Below are 20,702 nucleotides of genomic sequence, written 5' to 3'. Positions count from 1 at the left end.
TCAGTCTTTCATTCCATGCAAGCAAATTAATCAAAGTAAATGAAAGCAGTAAAAAGCCACCCATCTGTCTGCAGATAGCTTGGGCGACATAATATTCACAATGTCTGATGGTGTATTATTATACACGTCTCAAGAGCCATTCTTTTGATGGCTGATATAAGCAGAACTTCTAGTTTGCATTCTAAATGGAAAATTATAATAATGATGTGCAGCTGTTGGGTCCGACACATGGTCTAATACAATGCTTAAGGACAAAGTTAGATCCACACCATTCTTGTCACATATTTTTTCGTTTAGTGTCAATCTGTCTAAATATGTACTCATCACGCTTTTTTTAGTTAGTACGTATAAGTTTATGATCACCAATTCAAAGAACAATATAAATAACTATGTGTGCACCATCAAATTATAACATTACAAGTAATGTGATGCATTTCCAAAGGATAAAAGGTATGCAAATTTTATTAGGAATATTAAAAAAACAAAACATATTATATCATAAGTATATAACGTATATATCAGGAACATACAAATAAACATGTGGACATACAGTCATTGCCGAAAGTATTGGCATTTTGAAAATTGTTCCAGAAAAAGTATTTCTCCCAGAAAATTATTGCAATAACATGTTTTGTTATACACGTTTATTTCCATTGTGTGTATTGGAACAATATAACAATATAGAAAAACAGATAAAACCAAAAGGCAAATTGGCATAATTTCACAAAAAACCTCTAACAAGGCTCGGACAAATTTGTTGCCATCCTCAACTTATTATTTGGTTGCACAACCTTTAGAATAAATAACTGCAATTAATCTCTTCCTATAACCAGCAACAAGCTTCTTTCACCTCTAATTGGAATTTTGGACCACTCTCCTTTTGCAAACTGCTCCAGGTCTCTCATATTTGAAAGGTACCTTCTCCAAACAGCAATTTTAAGATCTCTACACAGGCAATTAATGGGATTTAGATCCGGACTCATTGCCGCCACTTCAGAACGTTCCACTACTTTGTTTCCATCCATTTATGGGGGCTTCTTGAAGTATGTTTCGGGGTCATTGTCAGCTGGAGGACCATGACCTAGAATGCAAACCTAGCTTTTTGACACTGCGCACTACATTGCCATCTTCAGATTCCATAATCCCTTGCACACAGTCAAGGCACCCAAGTGCCAGAGACAACAAAACAACCCCAAACATCTTGCAATCTCCATCATATTTGACTGTAAGTACTGTGTCCTTTTCTTTGTAGGCCTCATTCTGTTTACAGCAAGCAGTAGAATGATGTGCTTTACCAAAAAGCTCTATCTGGTCTCACCTGTCCACAAGACGTTTTTCCAAAAGGATTTTGAATTACATATATTTTGGCAAATTGCAGTCAAGTTTTTTATGTCTCTGTGTCAGCAGTGGGGTCCTCCTGCATCTCCTGCCATAGCGTTTAATTTCATTCACATATGGATGGATAGTTCGTGCTGACACTGATGCACGCTGAGCCTGCAGGACAGCTTGAATTTCTTTGCAACTTGATTGGGGCTGTTCATCCCCCACCTGGACTATTCTGCATAGCAACTTTTCATTAATTTGATTCTGCCATCCACATTGAGGGAGATTAGCTACAGTGCCATGGGTTGTAAACTTCTTGATTATGTTGTGCACCATGAACAAAAAAGACTTCAGATCTCTGGAGATGGACTTCTAACCTTGAGATTGTTGATATTTTTCAACAATCTTGGTTCTCAAGTCCTCCAACAGTTCTCTTCTCCTCTTCTCATGCTTAGCGTCGCACATATAGACACACAATGCGAAGATTGAGCTAACTTCTCCCCTCTTTAACTGGTTTCAGGTGTGATTTTCATATTGCCCACACCTGTTACTTGCCACAGGTGAGTTTGAACAACCCTCACATGCTTAAAATAGAGTTGTTTACCCACAATTTTGGAAGGGTGCCAACAATTTTGTCCAGCGCATTTTTGGGGTTTTGTGTAAAATTATGTCCAATTTTCCTTTATAAGGAAATAATCTTGTATACAAAAAATGTGTAATTGCAATAATTTTCTGGGAAAAATATTTTCTTTTCTAGAAGAAAATGCACTTACTATCCTATGGCACACTGATTGCCACTGCACCTAGTGCTGCTATCTTATCTTTCCTGCCAGGGCTCTCCACATGTGTGCTGATTTGATAAAGGTCTGATTGACCGAAATGTCATGTATGTTTTGCACACCTTGCATTTTGAGCCGTGAATTAAATATACATTTCCTACTATTTGAGTGCTGGATTCTGCTTATAGACTCATACTACATAAAGGCCCATCACATGTACCATCTGATGTACATCGTGACATTATATTTTAGAGACTATTAAATATTTACTTCCCAAAGTCACAGTAATATGAACGCTCAGACACACTACTGTAATGCTCACCACTGGTGAAGGCAGTGATCGGGAGTGGACCCACTGGGCCACAGGGGTAACCCAGGCTTATACTTTTGTGGGAGGGGCTTAACTAAGTGCCCACCGTGAGGTGGAACACCAGGTGCCACTCCCAGGGAAGTAAATGGGACTGTGGCAGCTGAGCGGAGCAGGGAGACAGCAGGGCTAGAGTCAGGCAACAGACAGGCAGGACAAGATCAGGCAAGACAAACAGGACAATAATAGGAACACACACTGGATGGGAACAGGAAATATGGGTATTGGCAGATAAAGAACTTCCGGCACATATCATCAGGTTCAGGTCACCAGGCAAGGGACATCAGGCACAGAACATGTGACGCAGGTGCAGCTGGGACATGTCCTCAGGAGGAACTCCAGTCAGAAGGGTCCAGGTCATCAGATACGGATTCCCAGGCATGGGACATAAGCCACAGGACATAGGAACACAGGTGCAGCTGGGACGACTGAGGCAGACCGGATGACAGGTACAGGTGGGTACGAACACAGGTGCAGGATACAGGCTAGCATGGAAACAGGTGTAGGATACAGACTGGTACTAGGGAACAAACAGGACAGGTGCAAGAAGACAGGACAGACACAGCAGAGCAGTACTTTTTGCATTCAGGACTAGTGCTGTAGGCTGGGAGATTAGAGCAGACAGGCAGAACCAACACACAGGCTAAATCCTAATGCAATGCTTTGTCCCCTCCAACAGGGGAGGGTAAATTAAGTTCCTGGTGCCTCCCAGTAATAGGCTGAGGACACCTTTGCAAGGTGTGCACGCTATGACTAAAAGGGACAGGAAGTGTGTGTACATGCCCGCTAGGCTGGAGACCAGGAAACTCCGCATGGCATATGCAGGGCCGGGGTTCTAGGAGGGAGCTGGAGACAGACACACACTTGGGTATCCATGGGGGGATAGGGTGAGCCAGCGATAGCACTACACTTTAGCGTCAAAAAAGGGACGCAGAGGACCACACGACACATGGATGGCCACAGGAGTGTTGGGGGGGGGCAAGCTGAGGGCCATACAACACAAGGATGGCTGTGCAGAAGACCACGTGACACATGAGTGGTCATGTAGGTGAGCAGACGACCACACAGCACGAGTATGGCCTGCAGGGAAGAGGAGAGTGCAGGGGAACACTAGGGGAGCCAGCACTACAGCTACAAAAATATAGCAGTAACATACAGTACTCTACTTCCTACTGAAGCATACACAGTTTCTTTCCACTTTGTCAGAATCTATAATTGTGCCTTGTTACATCAGATGACAAATTATGAACTTATTGTGCATTGCATCTAGAGGAGAATATCACAAAATGAATGCACAATAGGTTGCACATGACATGACTACAGTCAAATTTTCTTTCGTTCTTACTATTTTCAACAACTGGTCTAAAACGAAAACCATTTGTGTTGCTTGCAGCTAATAATCACATCACCAAATGATTAAAATGAGCAAGTTTTAATTTTATTTTCCATTGCCAGTCAGTTCAACTGCATTGGAAATAGTGAAGAGGATGATCTGCTAGAGAAACTATGTGTTGTGTGCATCATCACATTCAACCTATTGGGTGGTCCTTCGTAAGCGCCACACAAAGACATTCCTCACTGTGCAAAGAACATGCAGCAAAGTAAGTTAAGAAGGCTGACTGATTAATTTATTCAAAATTAGTTTCTTTCAAATCTGTGGTTAAGGGCCTGGAGTTTTCAGTTCATGCTGATTTCGGAATGCAGCTTACTCTTGGAAATACTAGTTTATGAAGAAGACTGGATGAGGGTAGAGCTCTTTCTGTTGATTAGTAATAATAGAAATTATTTAATCATGGTGCAAAACAGAATCTATGATGCTGAAAGTGTGGCTCATAAACGAGAGTCAAGAACCAGTGCCAAAGTTTTATTTCAACCAATAAAAACAATTAACTTTAAATACATGCTACTTGATCTCTAAGTGTTCAGCGCTTTCTAATGCATTTTTGAAAAAATCTTTTACAAACCAAAACTATTTGAAATTATGAAATGTGTTAAAACAGATGGTATTGGTTTGGCTTTTTTTCTGCTTTCATATTTTTGGGTCTAAAAATTAGGTAAATTATATATATTGACATATGAAGAAACTTTCAGCAACTCATTAGCATTTCAATTTTTAATTTCAACTCCTATCTGCCTAACATACAGCATTCATGCATGCTCTAATACGGTTTCAAATTAAATGTAATACATTAAAAATGGCTAACAAGCTAAATGCTTTATAAATAGGTTATTTGGAAGAAAAAGAAAAAGAAACAAGTTATTAAAAAAAAACTATCCAATGATGAGTTTTTCTAAAAATAAATAAATACGGAAAATAAAAAACATATTGAAGAATAATTTGGTTTGCCTAGTTCCATAATGCCCATCAACAGGCTCACATGTGCTCATTGAAAGGAAATACATATGACTAGATTTTATGTTGTAAATGGCGGCCATAAATTTAGCTATTTTAAAAAAGACATGCATGTGAGTACTAACGCTTTGAACAAGATTAAAGGGATATGAAGCTTATTGATGGAGTCCATGGCTTTACTTGTAGTCCTTAGGTTTTGTCTACGGCTCAACTACAGGTGTTGAGCAAGGGTTTGACATTTTCCCCCACTAACACCTTTGATTTGTTTACAGCTCTGAAGGATCTTCACCTTTTCTCCCGGAAGCTGATCCTTCACAAGTTACATTCTAAATCATCGACAGGAGACACTGATCTTGCTATGGGACAGAGTGCGACACAAATTTTGGAGGATCTCTCAGAAGAACCATCATCTCAGCTGCCAGGTGAGTTTCCCACCTCCTTGAGGCCTAGATCCGTGACTTTCCCCCCCTTGTCTCTGTGCCCGGCGGTGGAGATTTTTACCCGTTTGGTTAGTGAAAATCTTCGTGATATCTCCACTCGCCGATCACGGGACAATTTAACTGCAGTCCAAAGGAGAGCCTTGAAAGAACTGGGCGATATGAAGGATGTCATATTCAAGGCCGCAGACAAGGGGGGTAATGTCGTGGTTTGGCCGGTTGATCTTTATGAAAGGGAGGCCCACAGGCAGCTGAGAGATAGAGAGACATATAGTAAATTGGATTCGTCGCCTCTGATCTCATTCTCTGCCCAATTGTACCTCATCCTCAATGATGCCTTAGATCAAGGGATCATTACCAAGGGGGTTTTTGATGGATTATTTGTAAAATATCCAAAAATTCCAACTTTTTACCTGTTACCCAAGGTCCACAAGGACCCCATCAATCCACCCGGTCGGCCCATTGTTTCAGGGATGGAGGGGTTGTGTAGTCCCATCTGTCAGTTTATTGACTATTATTTAAAACCCCTGGTGGAGACCCTTCCATCCTATGTTAGGGATACGACCGAGGTTCTTAATAGACTTGATGGGGTTCATGTGGACCCAGGGACCCTCTTGGTGGTGGCTGATATAGAATCTTTATATACGTGTATCAGCCATGACGATGGCCTGAGAGCAGCTCGTTTCTTCTTGAGTATGAGTAATTGGGATGGACGGATTTGTGAGCTGGTCCTGGAACTTCTTGACTATGTACTCACCCACAACTTCTTCGTCTTTAAAGATAGATTCTATCTGCAGAGGCGGGGGACCGCTATGGGCGCGGCCTGTGCGCCTTCGTACGCAAACCTCTTTCTCGGTTTTTGGGAGAGGGGTTTGTTTGTTGACGGAGGTGCATGGGCCGCCCCCATGGTGTCAATGTGGGTGAGATACATTGATGATCTATTGATCATCTGGCAGGGTACCATCTCTCAACTCAAACTTTTCATGGACCAGCTCAACACAAACGATTATAACATCAAATTGACATATAGTTTTAGCGACAGTGGAGTTGAGTTTTTAGATATTAAAATCACTACAGATGAGTTTGGGGCTCTGCAGACGGATGTGTACAGGAAACCGACGTCTGTAAATTCCCTACTCCATGCCACTTCGGCCCATACCAACTCCACTGTACGCGCCATCCCAATTGGCCAGTATCTCAGGATAAGACGACTCTGCTCTCAGGACAACGTTTTTAAACAACAGGCAGATGATTTGAGGATGAGGTTCAAAAACAGAGGGTATGGGAACCGTACCCTGAAACAAGCTTATCAGAGAGCAAGATCGGTGTCTAGGGATGATCTGCTTCACGGGAGGAGAGGTGAAGCCAGGCCTGTGGAAAATATCAGGTTCATCTCAACATTTAATGTTAGATGGCAGGAGATGAGAGAAATTTTGACTAAATTCTGGCCGATCCTTCAATCTGATCCCACTTTGAAGTCACGTCTGCCCCCTGTACCTTTGATGACTGCCAGGCGATGTAGAAATCTTAAGGACTACTTGGTCAAAAGTCATTACATACCACCAGTGACCAGTAGTTCTTTTGGTTCATCTGGACCTATTAAAGGTTGCTTCCCTTGTGGCCGCTGTGTTTCCTGCCCGAATGTCTCTCGCTGCTCTTCTTTCCATACTAGTGATGGGAGAAGAAATTTCCCTATAAGAGAACATATCTCCTGTACTACCATCAATGTCATCTATTATGCAACATGTGATTGTAATATGATCTATATAGGTATGACATCAAGGGAATTAAGAGTAAAAGTAAGGGAGCATGTGAGGGACATTCGGGCGGCAACCACAGCGACCAATGTGGCAGAATTAAAAACTATACCGCGCCACTTTAAATTGGTCCATGGATGCAGCCCTAGATCTTTTATGGTCAGGGGTATCGACGTGATTCATTGTGGGATTAGGGGGGGAAATGTCAAAAGACTTTTGGCCCAACGTGAACTGAAATGGATTACCATTTTGGACACAGTTACACCAAAGGGCCTCAATGAGGCTCTAAACTTCGCCCCGTTTCTATGAGTGGCTCTCATTATGTACTGCACCATTCTTTCTTTTTTAATTTAGAATTTTTTTAATTAATTTTTATCTATTTCCTCTTTATGGCCCTGTTTTTAATTTTCAGTGTTCCTAATTTAATTCTTTTGCCTTCATAGGACCTTGTTTAGTTATTACCCATTGTGGTTGACATTTTGGACTTGGACCAGACATCGATTTTCTTGGAGAAATTGTTTGTATATGATTCCTTTATGATATGGACGTACTGTCATCTTAAGAAGATCCTTTTATAATAATCTCCTGCCCTCTGGTTTTATGTAATATGCTTGATGCCATTGTTATCTTATTTCCTGTGGTTTTATCTATAGGATGGCAAGGATACTTATGTATTGTTCACATTTTTCAATTCCAGCTATTAGTCTGTCCCGCCCTCTGGTTGCTGTGCGCGCTCCCATCGCGCGGTTTGTGTCCTCGCTGCCAGCCCGGCGTCCCTTATGGTGGGGGCGGATGCTGCGGACCCCTGGGCCCGGGGGTCCGCCGCGTCCCCCCTCACTGGACTGCCGGGGGCGTGGTGCGGACTCTTGCCGTGCTTTGGTGTGCGCGCCACCATGGCAACCTGATGGCTGATTGACGGACTCTAGCTGGGAGCTGTGTCCCGCCCTCTGATTTCCGTGACCCGCGCGCGCCGCTCGCCTTCCTTGCCCGCCCCTTGGCTGTCCTCTGTGGATGAGGGTGGCTTTGGAGCACGTGTTCCTCTGCTCCGGGCTCCCTCTCCCATTGGGCGGCTGAGGGGCGTGTGATGTGGGGCGCGCGGTGCGCGTGCGCGTCGGCGGGGATCCGATTGGCTGGGACGCATTTTCCAGGTCATGGGCTGCCCTATGAAGTCTAGCGACTTCCGTTATAAGGTCCTTGAACGGCAATTGCCGTACACCTTCCCTGATGAAGCCAGCAGATGTAATCCGTGCGAAACGCGCGTAGGAAGGCTCGTGGCACTGTCCTGGGACGCTCTGGTGCTTGCCCCTCTTCTTAACCATGTGTAAGTTATGGGTTCTTAGGGTCTTTTTCATGTGACTGGCTTTTTTCTGGCGATCCCTATCCGGCATAAAAACGGACATATGCCGATTTGGCTACACTACTTTATGTGTCCAGCCAGGGTGAGGGCGCCATATTTGTTGGTCATTCTGTGACCTTTTGTCATGTTTAGCTTGATATTTGGCAAACCTCTGTCCTGCCTTATAGATCTATGCTGATTGGGCTACATAGAATTATGGTTATTATCAAGACAGAGACGCCATAGTTACTAGCCAGCCACCTATATTCACTTATGACCCTTTGTCCCTTCATGCTTATTTGGGGTGTTATCACCTTTGCTCTCCCATTTATGTGTGGTAATTCACCTTTTTCTCTATGTAAGCACCGTATATGTACCTTTTCTATACTGATCGTAACGATTTTAATATAATATGAATTTTGTATAATAAAAATTTGGATATTTTTGCAACAATAGCCTTGTAAGCTCCATTTTTTCTTCTTCTTAATATTATGTGCCATATGGAGTGGCGTTGATTTGTGATGCGAGATGTGCCTTGGTTCAATGTTCTTGTGTCTTAGAGATGAGTGAACCCGAACTGTAAAGTTTGGGGCTCGCACCGACCACGGAAAAAAAAAAATCAGTGTCTGAGTTCAGAGTTCGGGTGTTGTATATATGCTAACCACTGGATCGAGCATCACTGTGTTTGGGTATGCTTGGTGCTCGGCTCAAAGCAGTCCACTTGCAATCTCTGTATGGCTCTCACATGGTGTAAAAACATTTTCAGATGTATTGTGTCAACCCCCCAAACAAAAAAACGCATTCCCATCCCCGTAAAATCTCTGTTTATATATGTGGGTAGAGAGCTAAACTGCCTAATTAGTGACTTCAAATGGGTTCCAACCTGAACTTTATCTAAAGTCTGGGTGAACCCGAATGTCAACGGATCTTCTAATCTCTTTATCAGGATGACCACCAATGATCTATTCCAAATCTGAGTTGTGTATGTATGTTGAATTAATTCTCTTTGGATAACCTTTTAATAAAAACTTCAGCAGTTGCAACCGAAATACCAGTAGCTATTATTTAAAACGTATTTTCATTATGGATATATGTATGTACATTGATAAAAAAAAATATAGACTACGTAAAAAAACATACTTTATTTTTTAGGCTAATTATGAGGTCTAACACCAGACGATACAATTATTTATTTTTTACTATAGTCGCTAACATTCTCCAGTAATACAATGTCAGCCATTTACAAAAATGTAGTTATGATTTTAAATATACTACTTGTCATAGAATCAACACATTAAAATTATACAAAGAGCCAATGTATTATTTTTATTTTGTCAATCAATAGTAATATATCTTATTAGAGAAATCTGCTTCTTTCACCTTCCGGATTGTTTAGCACTCTCAATTCATTGGTAAAATCTGTATTCAGTGAAAACAGACGTTCACATTACTGAGATAGGAGATGGCAGTTGGTCCATTTTAGATTCTATGGATAGGGAAAGCAGGGAGGAGATAGAGGCAGACACACATTATACTGCGAGTTCACATCAAAGACTTCTATGATCGGCAACTGTAATTTTGTATTTCAACAATTCTACAGATTTTACCGATGTAATAAGGATTTGAGCATGAATGCTGCCACCAGGGCCAAAAAAAGGGGCAGATTTATTGAAGCTATATTACATTTTTTCTTATTTTCCGGTGTACTATAGATTTATTAAAAATAAAAAAAATGAAGCAAGCTATTTTTTAACTTTTGGGTTGATATCCTATATGTTGAAAGTACATAAACAAGTAAAAATAAATTCCAATCCTTTATGCAGTGTAGAAATAAATATAAAATAAATGCCCCTTAAAATAAAACACTATAAATAACCATAACCAGGAAGATTACGTAGGAAGATATTTGTTAATGATCACTCACCATAATGCATATAACAATTTCCTTTGGTGGGATCCAGCTGAATTGCTTTCAAAAAGTAACGCTCAGCTTCACTTTTACGACCCTAAAAGTAAACAAATACTTTATTTTTTATGATAGAAGTAATGTAAAAAACACACTTTTTTATTAAGAACATATTTATTTTTCTTTAACTTTTTTCAAGTATAGTTCATTAGGTAAATGTAAAGGGGAACGCAATAGGGAACGTATTGCAATTCAATTCATTTTGTAAGAACTCTTTGGACTGATACATTGGATTTGAGTGAAGATATGTAGGAAAATTATGAACATAATCCTCCCCACCACATTAAGTTCTTGGGTGGTCCATGCAAGGCTCCACAAACATTCCTCACTGTGTTGTGGTGACTTTTTCATAAACTTCTTAAGTAGTTTCAAAAGTTGCTCTATTGAGAGACTTTCTTAATTGATATCACTATCTATAATGGTTAGTAATAATGAAATGCTTTAGGTTTTCAATGAGTTAATCTAAAACCATATAAAAAAGTTTCATTTCTGCAAACAATTGTATAGTAGATCTCCTGACCTTTAGGGTATGTGCGCACGTTGCTTTTTACCTGCTTTTTACCTGCTTTTTACCTGCAGAACTTTGGTCAAAAACTCAGCTTTTCAAAGAAGCAACATGTCAATTGTTTTTGCCATTTGGGTTTTGCACTGCAAAGCTGAGTTTTTGACCAAAGTTCTGCCACAAAAAGGAAGCATTTTGAACATAGTGTGAACAAGAAACCCAAATTCCCATAGACTTTGCTTGAATAGAAAAACACATCCATTTTGGCATTAAACAGCGCAGAAGAAAAAGCAGCAAAAAAACAGGTAAAAAGCAGGTAAAAAGCAACGTGCACACATACCCTTATGCTTGCTTTGATCTGCCAGCAATGTTACAACTTTTCAACTTCTAATTAATCCTTCCAAGGTAAAGTATTGCAAGGTGCTAGCTGATTGTCTCCATGACCCATGTAACTTTCTACTATAGTCGTGACATTTGTTTTCTCAAAAAGAAAACAAAAAACGAAAATGTCAAATCCTAAAAATATCTAATTTTTAAAGTGATTAGTTGATATAACATATAACATAGCTTTATACATTTTATATTCAGAGATTATCGGCAGCTTAGACTATTACTTTACAAATTAAGCCATGTTTACATCTCAGTTATGGATTCTATTTTTTTGGTTACATTGAAAGAGTACAGAAAATGAACCATAGCTGTTATGGATCTGTCACACCAAAAACAACCATTCCTGATAAACCCAATTTACTAATATTTAATGTGAAAAACACAGAATGCTGATAGAATCTGGAAATGGAGACTCTTAAAGAAGCCTCCATCACCGATTTGAACAAAATCTTCGTGATGGTCTTACAATGATGACCTATGCTTAAGGTTAGGTCATCGATATAATATCTGTGGAGTCCAACATCCAGCAACCCAAACAATTAGCTGATATCTACTCTCACAACGGCCAGATGTAAGCAATATATAGAGCAGCACAATGCAACTCTGGACATTAAGTAGTCACTGTAGAGTACTGTAATTTATCTCCCATTCTACGTTATTAGTATGTAAGTCAACAACAACTCCATTTGCATACAAATAGTAAAAAAATGGTCAATTTTGATTATTTTTTAATATCATATCAAATATTCACAAACATTTGCAATGTCTGATGATGACCAAGTGATGTCTGCACGGTCTCAGATTCAAGAATTCCTGCATTTCATCTTAATCAACATTCTTCCTCAGGAGTATTAATTAGGGTTTGCGCCAATTACATGATTTATAATTTAATAGGTTCCTCTACATGTTGAAAACTGACAGTTGTATCATGTGAACTGACACTTCTTGCTGAGGAATACTAAGGGGGGCTGGAAAAAGCTCCAGGCTAGTTACTAAGGAAAACTGAACACTAAATAAGTAATAGACATCAATTAAAGAGGAATGTTCAGTGTCAAGTACACACTACTCAGCAGGTAATGTGGGCAGCAACTTCAAGTGTTAATCTGTCTCCTTTCACTCAAGCTTGCACTCTACATCCATTATAACCTACAAAATGATTACACCCAAACATAGTCCACCCATCCCAGATAAACAACATGCTGCCACCTCTCAAACAGGGTGAGGAGTCCCCAAAATACACATTAACCCCTTCACGACCATGGACGGAAAGATCAGTCCTTGTGCCCTGGGCCTTAACGACCAAGGACGGATCTTTCCGTCATGACGTAATCGCGGGCACTGTGGTCCCGGTAATAGCAATCGGTGGAATTTTCTACCGTTTTCTAGAAGGAGGGGACCTCTGCTTGACCTCCCGAGGAGTGATTTCTCCACCCCGGACCTACGGTGCCTGTGATTGGCTGATTTGTGACAATGAGCCAATCACAGGCATTGTAATGTCTCAGCTAATAAAAATAGCTGAAACATTGCAATTCAGCCCTGATCGGTGTTTCTATAACACTGATCATTGGCTGACCTTTAGTTCAACCCCCCCAGCTCTGATTGGAGGGATCGTCCTCGTGATCGAACCCTCCAATCACTGTGAATCGGGGTACTGGTGAACTGCCCGTGACCGCTCACCTCGGTTTCACTTCATCCGTGGATTGAAGCTGCTGAGAGCGATCCTGCTGCCGTGATCCTCGGTGAGTATTGCTGTTCCCCTCCCCATCGCCGCTCTGCCCATCGCCGCTCCGCCTCACCGCTACCCCCGCACTGCCCGATCGCCGCCCCACTGCTGCCTCCGCCACCCCCGCACTGTCCTATCGCCGCCCCACCGCTGCCTCCGCCACCCCCGCACTGCCCGATCGCCGCCCCACCGCTGCCTCCGTCACCCCCGCACAGCCCGATCGCCGCCCCACCGCTGCCCCTGCCACCCCCGCACCGCTTCACCGCTACCCCTCCGCTGCCTCCGCACCATCGCCGCTCTGCCGCTGACCCATCGCCGCCCCGCCGCTGCCTCTGCACCATCCCCGATGACCCATCGCTGCTCCGGCCCACCGCTGCTCCCGCACTGCTTCCACGCGCCGCCCCGCCGCACGATCGCTGCTCCGCCGCTGCCTCCGCTCCGCCGTTGACCCATCTCTGCCCCCACACCGCTGCCACACGCCCCATCGCTGCTGCCACCGCACCGTCGCTTCCCCGCACGCCCCACCGTACCATCGCTGCCCCGCACGCCTCATCGCTGCCGATAATCGCAGGCCAGTGTTTGCTTCCCCTCCCCCAGCCATCTCTGCTGCCGATCCACCGCTGCCCCCCTTGCTCCCTCCACCCCCCCAATCCACCACTGCCCCAAATCCACCGCTGACCCCATGTCCTGACTCACCATCAGCTGCTTGGACAATGTGCTCCAATCTCTCCTGCTGCTGAGTATTGATCCTAGCTTCCTCCTTCACCCCCCTTTCCTCCTTCACCCCCCTTTCCTCCTTCACCCCTCTTTCCTCCTTCACCCCCCTTTCCTCCTTCACCCCCATCGAATGTGACATACATAAATGTTTTTTTTGTTTTTTTTATTATTGTAAAGGTCAGCCCAGTGCCAACATGGCAGTCTCGCATCACATAACTTGTCATGGCCGCCCGCTTCCCGGGCAGGAGCGTGCAGCCATGTACAAATACATGCTGCTGCACGCTTCTTACCAAGGAGCGGGCGGCTTTGCAAGGTGATGCGATGCGAAACTCTCACACGTGTGACTCTGGGCTTGGTGTCAGTTGCAGGTGCTTGTGTATATTATTTTTTTTTTGCAAAATTCTGATATATTCTCCTTTTTTGTTTTTGCTTTTTTTTAGGTTTTTCCTGTTCAAACACATACCCAAACATTTGAATAAAGTTTTTCTTTGCACACCTACACACACACACACTCCACATACGATGTCCCGGTCTTCCCAATCTCGGAGGATGTATTCAGCCGAGGAGGCATATGCCATTGTTGCCTCCGAGACTGATAGCGAAGGAGATGACCCCACATTCCTTTGCTCCTCCCAGTCCTCTTCCTCCTCCAGTGCCGAGGAACCACCCAGAAGACGTCGTAGACTGATTCGTCCGGCGCCCAGTGGAGAAGACCCGGCGCCCAGTGGAGAAGACCCGGCGCCCAGTGGAGAAGACCCGGCGCAGAGCGTGAGTGATGCCCAGCCCAGCACTAGTGCTAGTGACCCCCAACCTAGCACTAGTGACCGGGAGTGGACCCCAGCCCCCGAAAATTTTGCACCACGGATTCCTGATTTTACTCCCCAATCAGGAATCCAGTTTGATACTAACAACCTTAGAGAAATAGAATTTTTCAAAGTCTATTTCTCTGAAGAGTTTGTTAGTCTCATGGTGGTGCAAACAAATCTTTATGCCCAACAATTTTTGGCCAAAAACCCTCGCTCATCATTTTCTAGCTGGACCCCAACGGATTCAGTAGAAATGATGAAGTACTGGGGTCTGACTCTTCACATGGGGTTAGTGAAGAAGCCAGAACTTCGCCAATATTGGAGTGTTGATGTTTTATACAACACTCCAGTATTTGGTATGATTATGCCCCGCAGACGGTTTGAGGCTATCCACAGATTTTTGCATTTTAGGGACAATTTGGAGTGTCTTCCCCAAGATGACCCGAATTTTGACAGACTGTTCAAAATTCGTCCGGTCATCGAACACTTTAGCAAAAAGTTTGCTGAAGTGTACGTTCCCCGGAGGGAAATTTGTGTGGATGAGTCCCTCATCCACTTCAAGGGGAGACTGAAGTTCCGCCAGTACTTGCCCAGTAAAAGGGCAAGGTATGGCATTAAACTCTACAAGCTGTGCAAGAGTACCTCAGGGTACACTCACAGCTTTAGTGTTTACGAAGGGAAGGACATGCAGATCCAACCCCCAGAATGCCCACCTACTCTGGGGGTGAGTGGGAAAATTGTGTGGAGTTTGATCCACCCACTGCTTGATAAAGGTTATCATCTGTACGTTGATAACTTTTATTCAAGCATCCCACTTTTCCAATCCCTCTCTTCCAGAGGTACCGCAGCTTGCGGTACGATCCGGAAGAACCAGAAGGGTCTTCCTGTGACGCTAATTGGGCAGCTGCTCCAAAAAGGTGAGAGCAGAGCCCAATGTAGCAACAACATGGTTGTAGTTAAGTTCAAGGACAAAAGGATGTCCTTTTCTTGACCACAATACATGGTCCCGGCACCTCTGCAACCAATGTTCGAGGTATGTCAGCACAGGTTCGCAAACCGGACTGTGGCTTGGCGTACAACAAACATATGGGAGGAGTTGATCTTTCTGATCAAGTCCTCCAGCAATATAATGCCATGCGGAAGGTTAAGGTGTGGTATAAAAAACTGGCCGTGCACATCGTGCAGATGGCACTATACAATGCTTTCGTGCTCTCACGATGTGCAGGCCAGACCAACACCTTCCTTCAGTTCCAGGAGGTAGTAATCAAGACCATGATTTTTGGAAGAGGAGAAGAAGAAGAAGAAGAAGCAGCAGCAGTTCCTACTACCTCTAGAACTGAAGGTTCCCGTGTGGTACCAGGGCAACATTTTCCTGGTGAGGTACCACAAACCACCGCACGAGGAAGAGCACAGAAGAGGTGCCGGGTGTGCTATAAAAAAGGGCTGAGGCGGGAAACGAAGTATCAATGTGATACCTGTCCCGATAAACCCGGACTTTGTATGAGTGACTGCTTCAAAGTCTATCATTCGTCCGGGTACTAAATTAATATAGCCCACCTAAAATTCCTGAGGCACACGACAAAGACGGTGATGTGACGCGCACTACAAGACAAAGACTGTGACCTGACGCACTACACGACAAAGACAATGACCAGACGCACTACACGACAAAGACGGTGAACTGACGGACGCACTACATGACAAAGACAATGACCAGACGCACTACACGACAAAGACTGTGACCTGACGCACTACACGACAAAGACGGTGACGTGACGCACACTACACGACAAAGACTGTGACCAGACGCACTACACGACAAAGATGGAGACGTGACGCACACTACACAACAAAGACGGTGACCTGACGCACTACACGACAAAGACGGTGACGTGACGCACACTACACGACAAAGACGGTGACCTGATGCACTACACGACAAAGACTGTGACCAGACACACTACACGACAAAGATGGAGACGTGACGCACACTACACAACAAAGACGGTGACCTGACGCACTACACGACAAAGACGGTGACCTGACGCACAGTATACGACAAAAACGGTGACCTAACGCACACTACACGACAAAGACAGTGACATGACAAACCCTACACAACACAAATATAAAAATGTCATACCATGTCCCTGAGAATACATCGCTCATTCCCTTTGGAGCCCTGCTGTGAGCCTATACAGTGGTTTTTCACCATATGCGAAGTATCGGCTTACTCAGGACAAAATTCCCAACAAATTTTGAGGTCCATTTTATCCTGTTCCCCCTATAAAAATTAAAATATTGAGCCCAAAATAACATTTTTGTGCAAAAAAAAAAAGTACTTTTTTGTTTTTTCGGCTCAATGTATGAAGCACATAAGGGTTATAAGTGCTCACTACCCATCTATATTTATGCCTTGGGGGGTCTAGTTTCCAAAATGGGGTCACATGTGGGGATTGTCCACTGTTTCGGCACATCAGGGGCTCTCCAAACACAACATGGTGCGTCTAACAATTTCATCTAATTTTCCGTTCAAAAAGTCAAATGACGCACCTTCCCTTCGGAGCCCTGCCATGCGCCCAAAGAGTGGTTTTCCACCACATATGATGTATTGGCTTACTCAGGACAAAATTCCCAACAAATTTTGGGGTCCATTTTATCCTGTTTCCCCTGTAAAAATTAAAAAATTGAGCCCAAAATAACATTTTTGTGCAAAAAAAAAGTACTTTTTTGTTTTTTCGGCTCAATGTATGAAGCACATAAGGGTTATAAGTGCTCACTACCCATCTATATTTATGCCTTGGGGGGTCTAATTTCCAAAATGGGGTCACATGTGGGGATTGTCCACTGTTTCGGCACATCAGGGGCTCTCCAAACACAACATGGTGCGTCTAACAATTTCATCTAATTTTCCGTTCAAAAAGTCATATGACGCACCTTCCCTTCGGAGCCCTACCATGCGCCCATAGAGTGGTTTTCTGCCACATATGAGGTATCTGTGTGCTCGGAAGAAATTGCACAACAAATGTCAGGGTCCATTTCATCCTCCTCCCATTGGGAAAATGCAATATTTGAGTCTAAATTTGCATTTTTGTAGCAAAAACTAAAATGTTCATTTTTTCCTTTCACATTGCTTTAGTTCCTGTGAAGCACCTGAAGGGTTAATGACTTTATGGAATGTGGTTTTGAGTAGCCTCAGGGGTGCCGTTTTTGGAATGTTGTCACTTTTGGGTGTTTTCTTTCATGTAGGCCCCTCAAAATCAAATCAAATGTGATGTGGTCCCTAAAAAAAGTGGCTTTGTAAATTTTGTTGTAAAAATTAGAAATTTCTCATAAACTTTGAACCCCTATAACTTCCTTATGAATTTTTTTTTTTCCCAAAATTGTTCTGATGTAAAGTAGACATGTGGGAAATGTTATTTATTAATTATTTTCTGTCATATGTCTCGTTGGTTTCAGAGCATAAAAATTAAAAGTTTGAAAATTACAAAATTTTCAAAATTTTCGCGAAATTTCCGTTTTTTTCACAAAGAAACGCAAAAAATAACGGCCTAAATTTACCACTAACATGAAGCCCAATATGTCACGAGAAAACAATCTCAGAATCACCAGGATCCATTGAAGCGTTCCAGAGTTATAACCTCATAAAGTGACACTGGTCAAAATTGCAAAAAATGGCCTGGTCTTTAGGGTCAAAATAGGCTTGGGGCTGAAGGGGTTAATGTCTGACAATCAAAAGGCCACACACTTTCTGAAAGGCTATGAATTCTTTAGAACATACATAGACCAAACTTATACATTTTTTTTAATAAAAAAAAGTACAGAGCATACAAAAAAATGAGTAAGAGAAAAATAGGTGACATAAAAATATCAAAACAGTTATAAAATAATAAAAGGAGAAATAACAGAAATACCTAAACATTTTGGTCTATTATTGTTCTTCTGTTTCCTAGACAGCAGGAAAGATTTATGGATCACACTCAGCTAGGTTGAACCCTAACATGTGAACACTTTTCCATTGTTTAACCCATTTTTTATATAACCTAATCCTGGGCTCAAGTTTCAAGGATGGCCAATGTAAATAGGGAAATGGGTGTGTAACTGGCCAATTGGCTATTAAGGAGGCAAGTACATTGCATATTAAAAATGCTTGTTTTTTTCTATCACCGTCCCTTTCTTCCAATAATAAATGGGGGATGCCCAGCTTGTCTACATAGGATCATCTGCCTGATGTTTGTGCGAAGCAGGCTAATGTGTCACGAATTGCATTCTCTACAATCCCAGTGAGTTCCTCTTAGTCACCTGACCCATAAACCCGTAACAGTTTACAGCTTTTATGGGGCTTTGTGCACAGTTAATCATGTGAATTTTAGATTCATCCTAATTTAAAATTTCTAATATATTTTCCCTTACAATCAGATTTCTGGACATGTGTTTCAGCAAATACTTAAATTCCCTATAAATATAACAATTCCTAGAACTTTGCTCTTAAGCAGGCCGTTATTAATTCGGCATTAAAATTGAAAATTTGGTGTGTTACCATTTCACTTCGTCAGTGGGACACTTTATTACAACTTGTGACACAATTCAGTCATACTGTAATCATCCTATTGACAAGCGGAATGGACTGCTCAGTTTTTAATCTAATATATAAAGCTGAATGTGTGTATGTATGTATGTATGTATGTATGTATGTATGTATGTCTGTCCGGGATTGGCATCTGCACCGTCGCAGCTACAGCCACAAAATTTTGCTCTCACACACTTCTGGACCCCGAGAGCGTCATAGGCTGTTTTGAGGGGAAATTTTAACCCCGCGCTTTACAGTTATTCACCAAAAAAACTGCCTCCATTAAAGCGAATGGAGCTAGAAGCCACAGTGCAGCCAGAACTTCAGAAGAATGCACAGCCACGCCCTTAAATGGAATGTTGGCATGTCACAATGTAGCCAGGGAAAGAGACAGACACAGACAGGGAAAGAGGCAGACACAGACAGGGAAAGAGGCAGACACAGACAGGGTAAGAAACAGACATAAGACAGGGTAAGGGACAGACACAAAGAGACAGACACAGACAAAGAGACAGACTGACAGGGAAAGAGAGGGAAAGAGAGAAACAGGTTACGAGACAGACACAGACAAAGAAACAGAGACAGACACAGGGAAACAGACAGACAGGGAAAGAGAGGGAAAGAGACAGTGTAAGAGACAGCCAGGGAAAGAGAGAGAAAGAGGGAAAGAGACAGACAGGGAAAGAGACAGACAGGGAAAGAGACAGACAGGGAAAGAGACAGAGATGGATAGACAGACAGGGAAAGAGATTGAGACAGACGGAGAAAGATTGAGACAGACGGAGAAAGAGACAGAGAAAGTCACAGACAGACAGGGAAAAAAAAAACAGACAAAGAGATAGAGAGAGACAGAAAGATATATACAGAGGGGGAGACAGACATTATAATTACATTTATATCTATTTGTTTTGTGGTTTTTGTGTGCAGAATACATTTTTGTTAATACATTCTATTTTGTTAACAGCAGTTATTAACCCGGGCGAAGCCGGGTAGTACAGCTAGTATACTAATAAAACTCTCAGATTCATCACCGGTGCCTTAAGTGGTCTTCTATTCTACCTAATGTTCATTTGGTTCCTGGAACATAATTATTTTCAAAAGCACTTGTAACACAAATATCCTAATTCTTCAGGCAAGAAAAAAAAGCACTAATAGCAATAATTGTATCCACATTATTGCATTTTTCCTTTATTTTTATTAGATTCATTATTTTCAGATTATGTCAATTTCCAACAGATTTCCTGTGTCAGTAATGATGTGGCTCTTACAACAATGACAGAGGAGGTACCATGGTGGAGAGCACATGCAAAAAGCAGCAGGGATCCTGAGAATGTAATGCCCCTATTGTTAACAACAGAGGAAAAGGCAGCTTTCTATTAAAATATTAGAAATGGAAAAAATGAAACATAGATCCATATGCGACAATCACATTTTAGGGAAACATTTCATACATTAAACTCAGCTATATTAAAAACTTACTGACTTCAGAAATAAAAGTTCTAAATAGAACAGTCTGATGAGGGCAACGAGTCAATTGTATCAACAATTAACAAGAAAATCATGTTGAAAAGCAAGATAGAGGTAAAATAGGTGCAGATATTAAAGAAGCCCTCAAATTATGTTTTCCTCAGTAAATCTGTGAATATGAGTAAGTAGTGCAGTGTTGGGGATTGTGC

At 42.4% G+C, this 20,702-nt stretch overlaps 1 protein-coding gene across 2 annotated transcripts in view; it reads right to left on the bottom strand.

Annotated features, from left to right (window-relative positions):
• Positions 1–20,702, bottom strand: part of TMTC2 (transmembrane O-mannosyltransferase targeting cadherins 2) — a 414,704-nt gene that overhangs the window by 58,647 nt on the left and 335,355 nt on the right. For both annotated transcript variants that reach the window (XM_075344778.1, XM_075344777.1), the window contains exon 9: positions 10,277–10,358. In XM_075344778.1, coding sequence (XP_075200893.1) covers positions 10,277–10,358 — 82 coding nt within the window. The remainder of the gene's footprint in view (positions 1–10,276; positions 10,359–20,702) is intronic.

Source organism: Anomaloglossus baeobatrachus, chromosome 4 (genome assembly GCF_048569485.1).
Source record: "Anomaloglossus baeobatrachus isolate aAnoBae1 chromosome 4, aAnoBae1.hap1, whole genome shotgun sequence".
NCBI lineage: Eukaryota > Metazoa > Chordata > Amphibia > Anura > Aromobatidae > Anomaloglossus > Anomaloglossus baeobatrachus.
This window is presented reverse-complemented; position numbering and strand designations above follow the sequence as displayed.